Source organism: Apodemus sylvaticus, chromosome 2, assembly GCF_947179515.1.
Source record: "Apodemus sylvaticus chromosome 2, mApoSyl1.1, whole genome shotgun sequence".
In the NCBI taxonomy this organism is placed as follows: Eukaryota; Metazoa; Chordata; class Mammalia; order Rodentia; family Muridae; genus Apodemus; species Apodemus sylvaticus.
The window spans coordinates 121,564,716-121,581,077 of record NC_067473.1 but is presented as its reverse complement, the minus strand read 5'-3'; the positions used below and the strand labels follow the sequence as shown (position 1 = coordinate 121,581,077).

The 16,362-nt window shown below is 51.6% G+C and overlaps 1 protein-coding gene across 5 annotated transcripts in view; it reads left to right on the top strand.

Annotated features, from left to right (window-relative positions):
- Iqsec1 (IQ motif and Sec7 domain ArfGEF 1) overlaps positions 1-16,362 on the top strand; it is a 101,108-nt gene that overhangs the window by 69,102 nt on the left and 15,644 nt on the right. For all 5 annotated transcript variants that reach the window (XM_052174318.1, XM_052174323.1, XM_052174319.1 and 2 more), the window contains exons 2-6: positions 239-530; positions 4,203-5,449; positions 12,452-12,613; positions 14,921-15,043; positions 16,177-16,343. In XM_052174318.1, the coding sequence (XP_052030278.1) occupies positions 239-530; positions 4,203-5,449; positions 12,452-12,613; positions 14,921-15,043; positions 16,177-16,343 (1,991 nt within the window). The remainder of the gene's footprint in view (positions 1-238; positions 531-4,202; positions 5,450-12,451; positions 12,614-14,920; positions 15,044-16,176; positions 16,344-16,362) is intronic.

Below are 16,362 nucleotides of genomic sequence, written 5' to 3'. Positions count from 1 at the left end.
GGGCATCAGCACAGTGGGTCAAAACCTCTGTCTTTGGAGGGCTGATATGTTTGGGAAGCCAGCCCTACAGTACAGTATACCAGATGTTAGAACAGGAAAGTTGTTGAGAAGTTCCAGGAAGATGGAGAACAAAGGGCTCTGTAGGGCCCTGGCTACCTGGGTTGGGAAACTTCGTCACCCTGTTCCCCAGGTTCTGTGTTCCCATTCAGCATGTGTCTTTTCTTTCTCTCCTCTGCAGTGTTGAGGGCGAGGCCCCCAGCAGTGAGACTGGCACATCGCTGGACAGCCCCTCAGCCTACCATCAGGGTCCCCTGGTACCTGGTTCCAGCCTGAGTCCAGACCACTACGAGCATACATCAGTGGGTGCCTATGGGCTGTACGCAGGGCCAGGATCACAACAGCGCACACGGAGGCCCCGGCTGCAGCACTCAACCTCAGTCCTGCGCAAGCAGGCTGAGGAGGAGGCCATCAAGCGCTCTCGGTCACTCTCTGAGAGCTATGAGCTCTCTTCAGATCTGCAAGACAAGCAGGTAGGTGGCAGGGGTCCCTGCCCACTATCCATGGTCTCCCAAATGACATGAGGCTTCAGCTGCCTGATGTTCTTGGTGATAGGTTCCAGATACTAGCTGGTGTGCACATCTGAGGAAGAGGGGATCCCTGCCTCCACTTCTTTCAGGGCCTTTTCTAGCCCAATTCTGCTGAAATGTGGGAAGCGATTTACACTGATGGTCAGGGGCACTGACATCCTTTCTGGGGCCTTATATGGAGTCTTCTTCAATTTTTGCCTTTGTAGGTCTCAATATCCCTCACTGCAGGGTATGGGGCCTGTGTGGGGTATCTGAGTGTCACAGCCCACCCACACCAGGACACAGGTAGCCAAGGTGGCCATGGAGGTTCTAAGGGTCCAAGAAAGGCCTGAGGAAGGGGGGCTACTTGTTATATTCCCCTGTGGCTATGGCTCCACAGTATCTATGCTTTAGAAGATGTCTGCATTGAATGCTGCAACTCTTCCTCGGGCCTCAGACCCAAGGATCGGGTGGCCTAACCCACTTTTGGGGTTGCTGTGAGCAGAGCAAATCCTCATGGTGCAGGTGCCCAGTAGTGAACCGGCTGGTGTGCCTATTGTTTGATTGTGTCTCTGGGCAATGCCAGGTTTCAGGAGATCCTGAACTGCTGGGATGTGTAGGAACAAACAGAACATCTGGTCAGTATTCCATAGCCCTGGACTTTGTTCTATTGAGTAGGTTCCCATGCCTCCCAGGCAGCCCCATGGGCTAACACCAGGACACTTCCCACTGCCCACAGATGCTGTGCTCTCCCCCTACCCTTGTCTGCGGACCACTTGGTTCCATTTGCTCTCCAAGGGCCTCTGCTCTTGAAGACACAGAAGTCTAGACTTATGCAGCCCCACCTTCCTCAGGGCATGATGGGGTGCCCTCAGGTGGATCTCTCTTGGCAGACGTCCCTCAGTCTTGAACTCTCATACCTGTGGTGGTACCCCTGCTCCCCTCTGCTCACATGCTTACCCTCCTTCCTGTTAGTTGAGATTCACCAGGAGACTGGTAGCAGGTATTCCCTGACAGCTGTGGCTCTTGATTGCTTTGCCAGACCTCCATTGAGTTTCTCAGATCTGCCAAAATTTAGAGTGGTCCCTGAAGAGTTTGTTGTAGAAGTCATCCACACAGAACCATGAAATAGAATTGGGTAGTGTTGAGACGGCATACAGGCTGTAGGAGTGATTACATGCCACAAACATGCAGCTATTCATCGTCATTCCACCCATAGCTAAATTTCCCCTCGTGCCAGATAATAGGATGGGGACAGCCTGCAATGAGGCTGCTGTACCTGAGCAACATTCCTGGGCTGCATGGACAAGCAAGTCAGCAGTTAAGATGTTTTCACTGTGGGAGGTGACACAGACCCTGGGGTTTACAATTCTGGAGGAAGTAGTAGAGGGACTCTGAATGCTGCTGTATCAGATAAAGGTAGCTGGCCTGAAAACTGGGCATCTGGAGGAGAGCTAACAGTATATGCCAAGCAAGGCTCTGGGACAAGAATGACCTTGGTGTCTCATTCTTGTTATGTATTTGTGTGTGAGATACAAAAAAGATGGCAGGGAAGAGTTGGAGCAGGCAAAAGGAGTTAAGATTGGCAGCTATGTCGTATTCCATGCTACACTGAGCTTCCTGGCAAACAAAGCGAAAGGAGGAATAAATGACACTAGAGTTGTGAGAGGAAGGTAGGGTCACTGAAAAGTCAGGTACATTCTCCTTAACCCAACCCTCTGCCCTTGTCCTTCCCTGTCTCCGAGCAAGAAGCCAGCCTAGAGATTAGGGAATGACCTCAGGTCTGAGTGGTGGCACTTGTGCTTTGTGGAAGGCAAGTCCTCTGGATTCTCATGCATGTTGCTTTGAGAGACTCCTCAGCAAGTAAGCCCATAGAGATGAGCCCTGTCATCTGAGAACAGGAATAGTGGAGTCCCTCGGTAAGGTGAGAACTGTGTAAGGGTGTGATCTAGTCCCTCACATCCCATGGGGTAGCAAGGATTACTTGCTTTTCCCTCCTCTAGGTCCTGTAAGAGCTATAGACGGGGCCTCATGTCACTTCCAGAACAGAAGGCAGAGTAGCTATGATGAGTTCAAGAGTAAGAAAGAGTGGAGCTGGGTCAGCAAATCCCCTTTGGGGAGGGACAGAGAGGGGCTTTCTTTGGTGACTCATTACAGAGCCCGTTTCTGCCCTAATGAGCCATCATCCAACACGGTACACACAAACTTAGGAAACTTGGGAAGAAGGACGGTGGTCTAGTCCCCAAGGACCAGACATCTGGGAAAGCCATGGAGTAAACTTTGGTGACTCTGGTGTCTCTAAGCCCTTGGCAGGGATTCCAGGCCAAGGCCTTCTTAGGCAGGGCATTGAGAGAAGAAAGAGGGTTTCCTAGGATCAGCTTGGGTCTCTTCCTGACCCTGAACTCAGTGACCACTCAGCCAGTAGTAGTTTTGCTTGTTGATATGGCAGCACAGCCATCTCTGAGAAAGAAATCCAGAACCTCTGTGGCTGTCTCTGGAGCCCCTGAGATGGGATGCAGAGGGACCGCTCCCAGACTTGGACCACAGTCCTGGCCTTACTCTGTGTCTCTGGTGCTCTGTATCAGACTGCATCTGTCTAACCTTACATATTCCCTACCTCCCCAGGGCAGGGACCTTGCATGTCACCCTTTTGCATTGCCAAACATGATGAAATGCTAGCCCACAGTGCCAGACAGGTGGAATCAGGGTTTGACCTCCTTCTGGGGACCTGAATCCTCTCCCCATTCCCGATTAGATAAAGCCCTACCCCAGCAGCCAGAAACAGATTGCTGATTCCTACAGACCAGTCTGTAGCTGAAGGAGTGTGTTTCCTGTTCACCCAGGATCGGGACTCAGGATTAGCCCTCAGGCTGGGCAGACTGTGAGACCTAAGACTTCAGGAAGCCGTGGGTGACTCTTGAGAGATGCTGTGCTGAGGTGCCTGAGAGCATGCACAACACCCCTCCCACCTCAAAACCCTGCCCTCAGAGCTGTGCACCCATCTGTACTCAGAGCTATAGGGCAAAGGATAGCCAGCCCTGCCAGTCTTCCCCTAGCACTTCAGCCATCTGTATAGCAAGGACAGAGACCTCACAACTATAACCTAGGAATGGGGCTGAGGTCTTTAGCCATCTGCCTGTGGCCTATGCCAAGCACTTGGCTCACCATTATGAACTAACCAAAGCACTAGAAAGTGGGTCCTACTGCTGCCCTGCATCACAGACAAGGAAATGGGGAGCATTTTGGTTCCAAGGCTCATCTAGAGCTGATGAGAGACAGAGCCAGGGTCAAGCCAAGCCCCTGGCAAGGTTCTGACCTGCTCATGCTTCAGGCTCTGCAGGTGACATTTGTAGATGCATCTTCAGAAAACATCCAGGGCCCACAGTTCTATGACCAGAAGTGTTAGGATGCTCAGCATATGTGCACCACCACCACCTTTACCCAACTTCATCTTATCCTGGCACTTATCCCATTTGACATTGAAAACCCTCAGCAGCCCCCAAGCTGCTATTTTAAACAACTTGGGGATACAGTAAGAACATCCTAGATTACATCCCTATGGAGCATAAAAGAGTTTAGGTATCTATCTCTGTGCCATCATCCAGGGCCCACATTCTTCTCTTCTTACCCCACTAGGTGGAAATGCTAGAACGCAAGTATGGGGGACGCCTCGTGACCCGCCATGCAGCCCGCACCATCCAGACGGCGTTCCGCCAGTACCAGATGAACAAGAACTTTGAGCGCCTGCGCAGCTCCATGTCGGAGAACCGCATGTCACGCCGCATTGTGCTGTCCAACATGAGGATGCAGTTCTCCTTCGAGGGCCCCGAGAAGGTGCACAGCTCCTACTTTGAGGGAAAGCAGGTCTCTGTGACCAATGATGGATCCCAGCTGGGGGCCCTGGTGCCATCAGAATGTGGAGACCTTAGTGACCCAGCCCTCAAGTCTCCAGCCCCCTCCAATGACTTTGCAGATGCCATCACGGAACTGGAGGATGCCTTCTCCAGGCAGGTGAAGTCCCTGGCTGAATCCATTGATGATGCCCTCAATTGCCGCAGCCTACACAGTGAGGAGGTACCAGCCTCAGACACAGCCCGGGCTCGGGACACTGAGCCCAAACCAGGTCTACATGGCATGGACCACCGCAAATTGGATGAGATGACAGCCTCGTATAGTGATGTCACCCTCTACATTGATGAGGAAGAACTATCACCACCTCTACCACTCTCACAGGCTGGTGATCGGCCTTCCAGCACAGAGTCAGACCTGCGACTGAGGTCTGGGGGTGCAGTCCAGGACTACTGGGCCTTGGCCCACAAAGAGGACAAGGCTGACACAGACACAAGCTGCCGAAGCACACCATCCCTGGAGCGGCCAGAGCCCCGGCTGCGGGTGGAGCACCTGCCCCTGCTTACCATTGAGCCCCCCAGTGATAGCTCCGTGGAACTCAGTGACCGCTCGGATCGCAGCTCACTCAAGAGGCAGAGTGCCTATGAGCGCAGCCTCGGTGGGCAGCAGGGCAGCCCCAAGCATGGCCCCCACGGTGGCCCCCCCAAAGGCCTCCCCCGGGAGGAACCTGAATTGCGACCTCGGCCCCCCAGACCTCTTGAGAGTCACCTAGCCATCAATGGTTCAGCCAACCGGCAGAGCAAATCTGAGTCTGACTACTCAGATGGGGACAATGACAGCATCAACAGCACCTCCAACTCCAATGACACCATAAACTGCAGCTCTGAGTCCTCATCACGGGACAGCCTGCGGGAACAGACACTCAGCAAGCAGACGTACCACAAGGAGACCCGCAACAGCTGGGACTCGCCAGCTTTCAGCAATGATGTCATTCGTAAGAGGCATTATCGAATTGGCCTAAATCTCTTCAACAAGTGAGTTCCCCCTTCATGCATGGAGGAAGGACCCACATGGGCTTTCACAGTCACACCCCTGGGCCCAGGCAGGGCTGGCAAGAGGTGAATCCATCCTCTCTCCTACTGTGAGCCTCTACCCACACTCTTACAAGGCTGAAGTTTAAGGCAGCCTTTATAAGGCCAAGGCAGTATGTTGCACTGTGTTTATGACTAGAGCGGCTTTAAATCCCAGGAGACCCAGCTCCTTTCAAGGGCCGCTTACTCGTGGGCTAGACAACAAAATGGGGACTTTTCTGTGGTAAATCTCTACCCATCATGTCCACACGTCCTGTAGCTGGCTCAGCCTCAAGTGCCAGGGTTCAGGGCTGATGTGAAGCACAAGCTGCTGGCAAGTCTGTGTAGGGGCTGGGGAAAAGGTGAGGTAGGGAGCTGTGGACTGAGTCCTTTGTGTGGCTGCTCTGGAGGGGCTCAGGGAAGGTGCAGCGGGCAGCCCTGAGCCCTGAGAGCCACGCCATGGTAAGAGATGGATATTTAAAGCAAGCTATTCTTAGCAGGGTCAAAAATAGCATGGGAAGTGGGGAGGGCTGAGCACACTCTCTGAGGGGACCTTGGCAGCTCTTGTTTAACCTGAGATTTCACATTATTTCCTTCTCTCGGGCCTCTGGGATTTGGGGTCATCAGAAGCCAGCCTGGTCTCCCTGGGGGTCGCGGACATGAAAAGCATGCGACTATCCTGCCTGCTGGTTACAAGCATGCACCTTAGTAGTTTCCTAGAAAGGCCACAGGAGGGTAGTGGGGCACAGTAGGGGCCAGCCACATCTGAGCTACACCTTACTGTTTCCTGCAGCTCCTCCAAAACTGGGATAACATGATTCTGAGCTCCCTAGTGCAGATGGAGTGGGGTAAGAGGGGTCTGGTAGGAAAGGTGTAGTGTGTAGCCTTCCTTGAGGCCTCTAGGAGCTGAGTCTTAGACTCCTCACATTTACCAAGAGAGGAGCTCCTGTAACCTCTTCCCTTACCTGTGACCTGCTGCTTGTAGAAGTCAACCCTCCACTGTGCAAGCTACAGCCAGAGCCCACAGGTCACTGACGAGTGTGTCCTGCTTAGTCCATCTGTCCTACATTGGCTTTACTATTCCTACACACTGCCCTGCTCCAGGACTACTCTCAGCCCTGGGTAATGGGGGTAATGGTGGAGGACAACAGTAGGGTACAGGAGGCAAAAAAAAAAACCAATCTCCTTGACCAACCAGCATTGGCCTTTGTGTATGCTTGTAGGGACTGGGGTAGGTGTCACGTGTCTTTTATTCTTCACCTTATGTTTTGGGATAGAGTCTCTAACTAACCCTCAAAGTCAGTGATTCAGCTGGGTTGGCTGGCTAGTGAGCCCTAGAGTCCTCTTGTCTCTGCCTCCCCAGGACTGGGATAGTCGGCTTTTTGCATGGGTGCTGAGCATCAAACTCAGGTCCCTGTAATTACACAGCAAGCTCTTTGATGACTGAACTATCTCCCTAAGCCCATCCAGGTCCTATTGTCTGTGGGCCTGTCTTCTGTTTTCCACATGTGTGAGACAGGGCTGGCGTTGATGTCGCCTCCTTCCAGACTGTAAGCATACAAGCTTGGTATGTGAAGAGTACAAGGACAAACATATGCATTGCTATTACTTGACCTGCCTGTCTTCACTTTTGGCCTATGCTAGATGATTCTGAGTTGGAGTCTCTACCCTGGAAGTCCGTGATTTAGCCAGGCTGGCTGGCTAGTGAGTCCTATTTATTTGGCCATTGCATCAGCCTCTTTATGTCTCTGGAAACATGACACTATGTATGATCTGTTGCAGTGCCTTCTCAGGCTAACAGTTGAGTGGAATTCCAGGCTCCTGGGTAGAGATGTTATTTGGCATCAGAGCTGTCAAGTTCATGTTTAAAAGGGGTTATACCTGTTTCCCACCCCTGAATCCGACAGTGCTTGCTCCCCACCCACTCCTTTTAGTATTGCCCTACTTCCTCCAGGCAGAATGTGGATTGTTGTAAACTGGCATTTTCTGCTGATTTGAGTAAGCTAGCCCCGTCCTGTGGGTTTTTATGGCACACTTTCCAGGTGACTTGCTGTCAGCTCTTCATTGACTGCAGTCTTTTTTAGTTCTAAGTCTTGAACTTAGGGCCAAGGGAAAGTACTTTTGTCACCAAACTACATCCCCAGACCTCATATTTTAAGACTGGCTCTCACTAAATTGCTCAGGCTGGCCTGGGACTCTCTGTACAGCTCCAGCAGGCCTTGAACTTATGACCCTCCTGCCTTGGCCTCCTGATGTTGAGTGTTTGCCACGTTTTAGGGTATGCCATTATGAGGCCTTCTAAAGGATGACTCTTTCAAAATTATAAGTGTGTCCCCTGCTAGCTATTTATTTTCCTTATCTTTTTCTTGGGGTTTTTCTTCTAGATATAATTTGAACACAATGAAAGGGACCCTGTGAAGAATCTAATTAGCTTTAACTGCACTGCTCTTATCTAGTGGAAATGTTTAATTTTATTTAGTGTAGTCATCAGTACCTTTGTGTTTGAAATTGCTTTTTCTTTTTATGTCTTGTTTTTTATTCTTCTAATTATTTTGCCTTGCTGGGGACTGAACCCATTTGCAAATGTTCACTGCTGAGCCATATACCAACCCTCATTATCACCATTACACTTCCATACATCTGCTGTGCATGTGTGTATCATGAGTGTGCAGGTGCTGACACAAATGTGTGTACCCATTTATATGTGTGTATGAATGCTGTCTCCCTAGCCCCTCATGTGTCATTGACATTTCAAGACAAGGACCCCTCCATTGTCACACTCTTCATGGATAGTTGTTCCTCGTGAATTTTAGAATCAACACATTGAGAGCCTTCTGGGGAAATTGGAGCCACCTCCATATTGGAGATGAATTTGGAAAGACAGCCCTCTATACTGCCTGACACAAGACTGGAAGGCCCAACCTAGGGGTGTTTATTAATTAAAACTAATGAAAATTAACTTGGCTCTCCTGGGGCACTAGCCACATGTGGTTACTGGAGATCAGGATAGGTGCATAGCTGTGAAACAGTCTAGAGCCCAAAGGCAGCTGCAGCAGCTGAGATCTAGCTGGTGGCACTGGCAGGATCCAGTAAGGTTCCATGTGGAATAGACTCCAAGGCCCTGGCTGGTGCCTGTCTTGTCCCCTAAAAAGCAGGCACTCAGCCTCAGTTTCTTCCTTCACTCAGTCATGATACCAGGCCAGGGTGCCTTGGAGATTCTGAGTTGCTGTAACTTTGCCAGGTAAACAAGCCATAACCTGTTTGCCAATCTTAGAGCCCTTTGTTCCCTTTCTAGGGCCCTTCCATCGATGAGGGGAAGAACTCTAGATCTCAGAAATGGCTGGTAGCTCCAGGTTTAGTTCACAAAATCCCAGGGCCCCTCCAGGGGGGTAGATCTGAGAACCCAAGCCCTGGTAGCCTTGCCTAGACTATAACTGCTTTGCTCTAGGGCCCTGGAGTTTGAGCCAGGCCTTCACTGGTCCTCAGAAGTTCCAATACTATGCTGTGTCTCTATCCATGAGATCCAACGACCTCCATTCCCCCCTGACTTCACTCCCTCTGCTTGTCTCTTCTACCACTGCTTAGGACTCTCCCAAGAGTCTCAGGTCTCCTTCTCTTACTACTGCCATCCCTCTAGGCCCTACCCTTGCCTGCACCCCTTCTGAGAACCCTTCAGGACACATAGGTCCTAATATTTCCCTAACAAGTGAGATACCTATCCAGAGCATTCCTCCAGGGGTCTGCAGAGTCTTGCATGGTGACCCACAATTAGAGAGCCAGAGAAAAAGAAAAAGAAAAAAGAAACAGGAGTGCTAAGAAAGTGAGGCAAACTGGGAGGGCCTCTCTAGGGAGTCTAGGCCACCTCCTGGTGTTCTCAGGCCCCTGTCCAGGCCCCAGCTGCACATCTGGTAGGCAGCTCTAGGAGAGGGCAGGAATCCAGAAACCCCAGGCAGAAGGGGATCATCTATACCACTGATCTACTCCAAGACCTGGAGTGTATTCCCATGTTTGAGTTTTGGCACAATTGAAAAATGGGTGTGGGTCCCTTTTCCCAGGACTTAGAATTTGAGACAAAGGGGCCAAGGCCTGGCCTGCAGCTGCCATCCAGAAGGTTCTATGGGTGGCTGCTGTTGGGCTCAGCTCAGTCTTGGAGGGTTATCTCGGCCCTGTGCAGCTGGCTGTGGGAGGGCAGATGAACATTCATGCTCTGTAAGGTCACTTCACAGTCTCATTCTTGTCCTCACTCAGAGCCATCCTTAGCTGCTGGTGTCACTGAAGGTTGTAGCTGAATGACAGGAGACCAGAGAGACCAGTGGAGGGAAGTGTAGTCACACTTGAGTCTGAATCAACACGATGCTTAGACTCAGAGGAAGCAGTCATGCCAGAGCTGGAAGTAGACAACTGGGTGGAACTGTGAGTCAGCTCACTGCTCACCTGCCTGTTTCAGAAAGACCTCTCCATTCAGACCCACAAGTAGCGGTGAGGCAGAGAGGCAGAAGCCAACCAACACTTTCTGCTGCTGGGTCCTTACAGTATGAGCTGACTTTCTATTGTGGTGTCTGGTGGTGGCTCAGGGAGGCTTGGAAGCTTCCTAAGACAACAGAACTGGGCACCCTGGAGCTGAGTAACTTGACTCTTCTGGTCCCTCATTTTGTTGTCTCTAAAGGGAGTAGTTCCCTCTACCAGGAACCCTCCTAATTTCCTATGCAGCTCCTTCTCAGAAGGTCCCAGTCTCTCCAACCATGCATTTGAAGCCATACATTGTCTAGGCTATTGTGGTGTTCCTCTGGTCGGTCCTGCTCAGACCTGGCCTGTTCCCTCCTTACAGCCTGCACAGTTCCCAGGGACTTGATGGAAGCTTCCGGCTTGAACTTCCTATTTCATTCTTTCCAGGTGACCCAGGCATTCCTAGGATACAAAGGTCCCTGAAGGGTTAAGTAACTTGCCTCAGGGTCCCCAGCCAGTAAATGGAACTGAGATTTAAGCCCAGGCTTCCTGTTATCTGGCTGTATAACCAGAACCTTCCCTCTGCTTACAGTTCAAAGATCGAACCAGGCCCATGGCTTTCTTTCTCTAGGGAAGCTTGAATAGAGGCCACCATGTCCGCATAGTGCAGGGAATTGCCTCACTCAGCATGGGGGAAGAACTGCAAGGCTGTCTATAGTAGGGATTATACAGCATGCATATCCAGCAAAATGGCTGTCCCACTGCATGGAGGCCAGTGTGAGGTAGTCACTCCTGCAGGAAGCCTCTTAGAGGCTGTCATTGAGCCCTGAAGCTACCCCTCATCACAGCCTGTCCCCTCGGTCTACCCACAGCTCAAAGTGGCTTACACTAATCCCTGCTCCTCAGCCTCAGGGACTGTGGCTTCCTCTTTTCTTTGACATCCATGTAGAGTCAGTCTTTCCTACCCTGGGCTTAGGTCACAAGTAGTTGTCAAGGATTATGAGCCTGCCCGTTTCTGCCTGTACCCCCGACCAACACACACAAGCTTACAAAGACACATACACTCACAGCAGCAGAAACCAAGTTGTCTTCCACCCTCTGCTCCTCTGTTCAATGACTGGGTGCTAGAGCACCCCTGATTTGGTAGTATAGTACCCTGGCTCTGATCCTCTCAGACTAGCCAAAGGAACCTTCTAGAAACTGGCCCTTACACATCCTGTTCCAAGCATGCAGGCCTCTATGCCCATTCATCTGATGAGACTACCCTTTTTCTCCCCTTCCCCAATTCCCACTGCCAGCCCATCTGGGACAGCCTGTGGGCCTCAGCTTGCAACCCCTCCTAGAAACCTCTGCAGCCTCTGCCTAGAAAGTATCCCTAGGACTTCCCTTGAAAGATCATATCTGCTGTACTCAAGGGCCTCTTCCCACTTAGGCTCCCAGCCCCCTGAGCCATGCCAGTCACTCACTGTAGGCTTTAGGTGCCAATGAGAGGACATACAATTTAGAGTTCTCAGATAACTTGGGGTATCCTTTTACAGTACAAGTCTGCAGTATCTGGCAAGAGGAGCAGAAGCAGGCCTCCAGCAATCTCAAAGCTGGAGTCCCAATTCTGGCTGAGGCAGGAGTAAGTCCCCTGCTTACTAGCCTTTTCTCTAGTCCCAGTGGCTACCTCTAGGTAACTCCCCTTCCTTACTGTGGCAGTCTTCTGTCTCCTCTTCTTCCTCTTCCTCCCCCTCCTCCACTGAGCTCTCAGTAAGTCTTCTGTTTGTACACCCTGGAAGGTCCAGATTTATGGGGTGTCAGCTAGGCACATATTGGATGAATGCGCGCATATACATTAAAGTTAGAAAGGGAACCCATCCGGGAAGAGCTATAGTTGTCTTTGTAGGCTGCTTCCTGCTTTTCCAGCCTAGTAAAGCCTGGGACTCTGTCAAGCTGAGGCCCTGGTGTGCCTCCCTTACCCTCAGGGGCTCCTCCTACCCCTAGCTTTGAATAAGCTGTTCTTATACCTAGGCAGGTCATGCAGCTGAGTGTGTGTGTGTGTGTGTGTGTGTGTGTGTGTGTGTGTCATGCTAAGCTATATGTAGGAACAGCTTTTGAATTGGTATAGGTGGGTCCTCACAGGGATTGCACACAGTAATCATGGCCAGGTGTTAGGATCCCTACTTGTTACCTGTCAGTAGCAGCTTCCGTGTGGAAGAACAGGCAGCACATCTGACACTGTGGTTCAAGCTTGCTGTCTGTAGGTAATTCTGAGAATCATGTTTCCAGCCCCAACAGAGGCCTCCCCAGTGCTAGTATGGGATCTGGGCAGTTGGGTGAAGGGCTTTGAACCAGACAAGGTAGGATGTCATTCTTGAACTCTGAAATCAGCACCCATGCCGCATAGAAGGGATCAAGGACCAGGGGCTGGTGTAGATAAACAGAGAATATGGAACACCTATTACAAGTCCCACTCCTACCCCTGGTACAGGGGTCAAGCGGTCATTACTGAGCATTCTTCTTGTCCATTCCACCCAGGAAGCCTGAGAAGGGCATCCAGTATCTCATTGAGCGTGGCTTCGTGCCCGACACGCCAGTGGGAGTGGCCCACTTCCTGCTGCAGCGCAAGGGTCTCAGCCGCCAGATGATCGGTGAGTTCCTGGGAAACCGGCAGAAGCAGTTCAACCGTGATGTTCTCGAGTAAGTCTGGGGGGTCAGGGCCCCATTCCACATGCACAAAATGCTCTCAGCCATGGAGTCCCCAACATACCCCATCACCTACATTTACTCATGCATGGTGTCAGGCATGCTGTTTGCTGGGGCTTTTCTGGGATGGGTCCTGCAGAGACCAAAACCCCAAGATGCTCAGGGCACATCCTAAAATGCTCATTTGTCAAACAAAGTTACTGATCATCCCCATAGGACGCCAGTCGTCTCTGTGGACTGTGTATACCGACCGTAAGGTTTAGTGAGTAATGGCAAAAGCGAGGTGTATGTTCACCATGGACAAAATTCGTTTTTTTCCAACTATTTTAGTCCACAGTTGGTGAGTCTGAGGTTGGGGAGTCCAGGAGTATAGAGACCTGCCTAAAAAATAGACCCCCCCCCCCAAACTGAACCCTTGGCTGTCACACAGTTTTATTTGCCCAAAACAATACCCCATGCCAATCCATACATCCCTACCCTGCAAGGTACATATAACCAGCTGGGTCTAATATAAACTTCACTGCTCTCTCACAGTCTCTCCATCCACTATCCCCAGAGCCTCTTGCCATCACATACGACCTTCAGTGACCCACATCTTTGTGGACATCTTGACCTGACAACTGTTCATCCAACATAGACAAAAAGCCCTGCCCGTGCCTGACCCATAACGCATCTCCCCAGTGGGCAGCACTCAACCACACTCCCACATCCCTGAAAGCTAGAGTGTGTCACACTGGACTGTGGGAAGCGCAGCAGAGAGGTGGGCTCCTGGGATATCCTCCAGTTGCTTCTATTGTGAGCAGTGCTGCCCAGGGCTTACTGTCTCCCCGAGTTTCTCCACTGTCTCTTTCCTGACATATATTGATGGGTAGTAGTAGGATCGCAGAGCAGATGGCCTGCTAGCTACCTCTGCTAGGATGGTCCCCAGTCCTGTTTCTGCTGGATTTTACAACTGGCAGGAATGCTGAGATGCTGAGCCCAGGGGAGAATTCAGGACTGCGGAGGGTACACATGGTCATCCCTGCCATGTACTCAGCCCTATGCTCCGCTGGGGATAGCAGCAGCTAGGAAGCAGAGATGGAACAGTCACCAGTTTTGGTGTTTTGCAGTAGGTGTCCCGTACTGTGGTCTCAGGCAGCTTGGCAAGGACTACTGCCCCAGCCTCTCCATGTAAGGGATGGCCAGGACTGTGCCTTTTTCACACAGGATACAAGGTCTGAGGGTGTGGGCCTGGGTGCAAATACACCCACACATGCACTCATGCAGAAACCCTTTCTGCATTTACATATGTGCACATAGGCATGGCCAGACACTTAAAGGATGAAAGCTTTGGTGGAGGCTGGCATAGAACAAGCATCAGCAGAAGGTTGATGCTTCTTAGCCAAGGGTCCTCATGTGTTTCTTCCCCTTCCTCTCACTAGTCAGCACGGAGAGCAAGCTGCAGGGAAAGCAGATCCACTGCCACAGCTTGTAGCCCCACTACCCATCCCCACCTACTGGATTTCTGCTCTCAGGAAATCCTTGCATTGTTCTCCTCCCATTAGAAAATAGCTCTGGCCTCAGGAAGTAGCCAGGCCCCCAGCCCGCCTCCTAGGCCTCCTGGAGGGCAGCTGAATTGCTCAGATTCTGACTGTCTGCTGCTCTCCTTGGGCACTGGGATGGGCCCAGGAGTGGAGACAAGTTCCAGTCTAATGATGCTACAACAGTCCTACAAACTCTAGCTTTGTAGGTACAGCTGCTTTCAGAGGTGTTGTGGACACCAAGCCATTCTGGGAAATGCCTCCCAGACCCCATTCTCTCTACTCAGCCTCATCACAGAATTAAAGGTGTACCTGTCTCCCTTCCTTCCCTGCTCCTTCACACTAGGGTGGCTTAATCTCCAAGCTGCCTCTTGAGAGGCCCCTGCCAATCATGTTCCCTCCTCATGAGCGAAAGACTGCTGCCCGGGTACACATCCTGGTCAGGCACCTGAGGGCTATCTCTTCATGGGCATCCACTGTGTACCTATGGGAGGATATATGAACTCCTGTTGTTCTCTCTATTGGAGAAGAGCCCCACCTTTGAGCTCCTGGTAGAGAATGGCTTACATGCACAGAACATATGCCTCCTACAACTTCAGCGTTTCTAGATGCCTCCGAAGCCTGGGGATCTGAGGGGCAGGCTTCCCAGAGGCAGTCTGTCTGTCCCCATAGATTAAAGAACCCTTGGCTCTTTGAGGTCCAGTCCCTACCATGTGATAAAATTGGATGTGTCACCTCCTTGGGCCTGGCTGCTCTCACAGGCCATCCGTCTGTGTTCCAGCTGTGTTGTGGACGAGATGGACTTCTCTGCCATGGAGCTAGATGAAGCCCTCCGGAAGTTCCAGGCACACATCCGCGTCCAGGGGGAGGCTCAGAAAGTGGAACGACTCATCGAAGCATTCAGGTCAGGCCATGTGTGAGGTAACGTGGGACGTGATCCTCGTAGCATTGCAGGGGTACAGGCCCACAGCAGGATAGCCGTCCATGCATAATTGGCTCCCCGTGTCCCAGGGCTGGACTCCTGACTCCTGGCAGTTGTACTTCGGAAGGACAGACCTTATTCTGATTTTTCAGATAAGGAAACTGAGGCTCATAGGTTAATGTCTCCGCTGCTAGCATTTGCTCACTGTTTCAAGGTTGGCTGGCTTTCTGGAGGCATTTTCCCATCCCCAGGCGTACAGTGTCTCCTGGTGACCCATCATATAAGCTATAAAGCCATGTGACCTGGGGTACTCTTCAAATCCCTGCCGTTTGACTTTACACAGATTACTTCTCTGTGCCTCCCTTCTCCTACCTGTGAGGTGGGGGAAATAGTAGCAATTAGAGAGGGGTGTAGGATGGAGGGGCCCACTTATCCCATACCGCACATGACAGTGAAGTTGTAGTCATTCCCTTTGGGACAGTGTGCAGACCTGCCATGTTGGGGCCTCCGTGCTTGAGGCTGAGTATAGACTCCTGTCCACTGCTTACCCAGCTGTAGCAGTGGGGTCAGGAGGAGTGAGGACGTGGAAGGTGACCACTCCAGGGTAGCTTCCTGAAGGGAGCAGCACTCAACTGGGCCTGGCTGAAGAAGGCTGGATTATAGCTATGCTGCATACAGATGCTATTATCTGCTCTGCCCCTGCCTTTCCATGAGGTCTCCAGTAGAGAGGCTGTCAGAAGGATGGCTGTGGTGGCCAGTGACACAACAAGTGAGTGGCACACTGGGTCAGCTGGTGACAGACAGCACAGGACTCAGGCAGGCGCTGAAGCCTTAGTGAAGGGAAGCTGGCTTCTTCCCTGTGGTTCTAGATAGCCTACTGGGACATCCCCACTGCAGGCAAGAGAATGAGAGACATAGCTTTCCCTCCTATACCTGCCCTCCCATGGGTGAACTGGATCTCAGGGAGGTGCGCTGGGAGGTCTGTTCTGGGCAGCCAGCAATCTTATTGGGATGAGGGTGGGAGGAGCTGCAGCAGGGCCAGAGGTTAGGGTTGACTAGCAGATAGCACAAATGCAAGGCTTAGGTGATCCCTGACCAGCTTCCTGCCCTCCTAGCCAGCGGTACTGTGTCTGCAACCCTGGGGTGGTGCGACAGTTCCGGAACCCAGACACCATCTTCATCCTGGCCTTCGCCATCATCCTGCTCAACACAGACATGTACAGCCCCAATGTCAAGCCAGAGCGCAAAATGAAGCTAGAGGACTTTGTCAAGAACCTCCGAGGTGAGCCAGGAGCAGGACA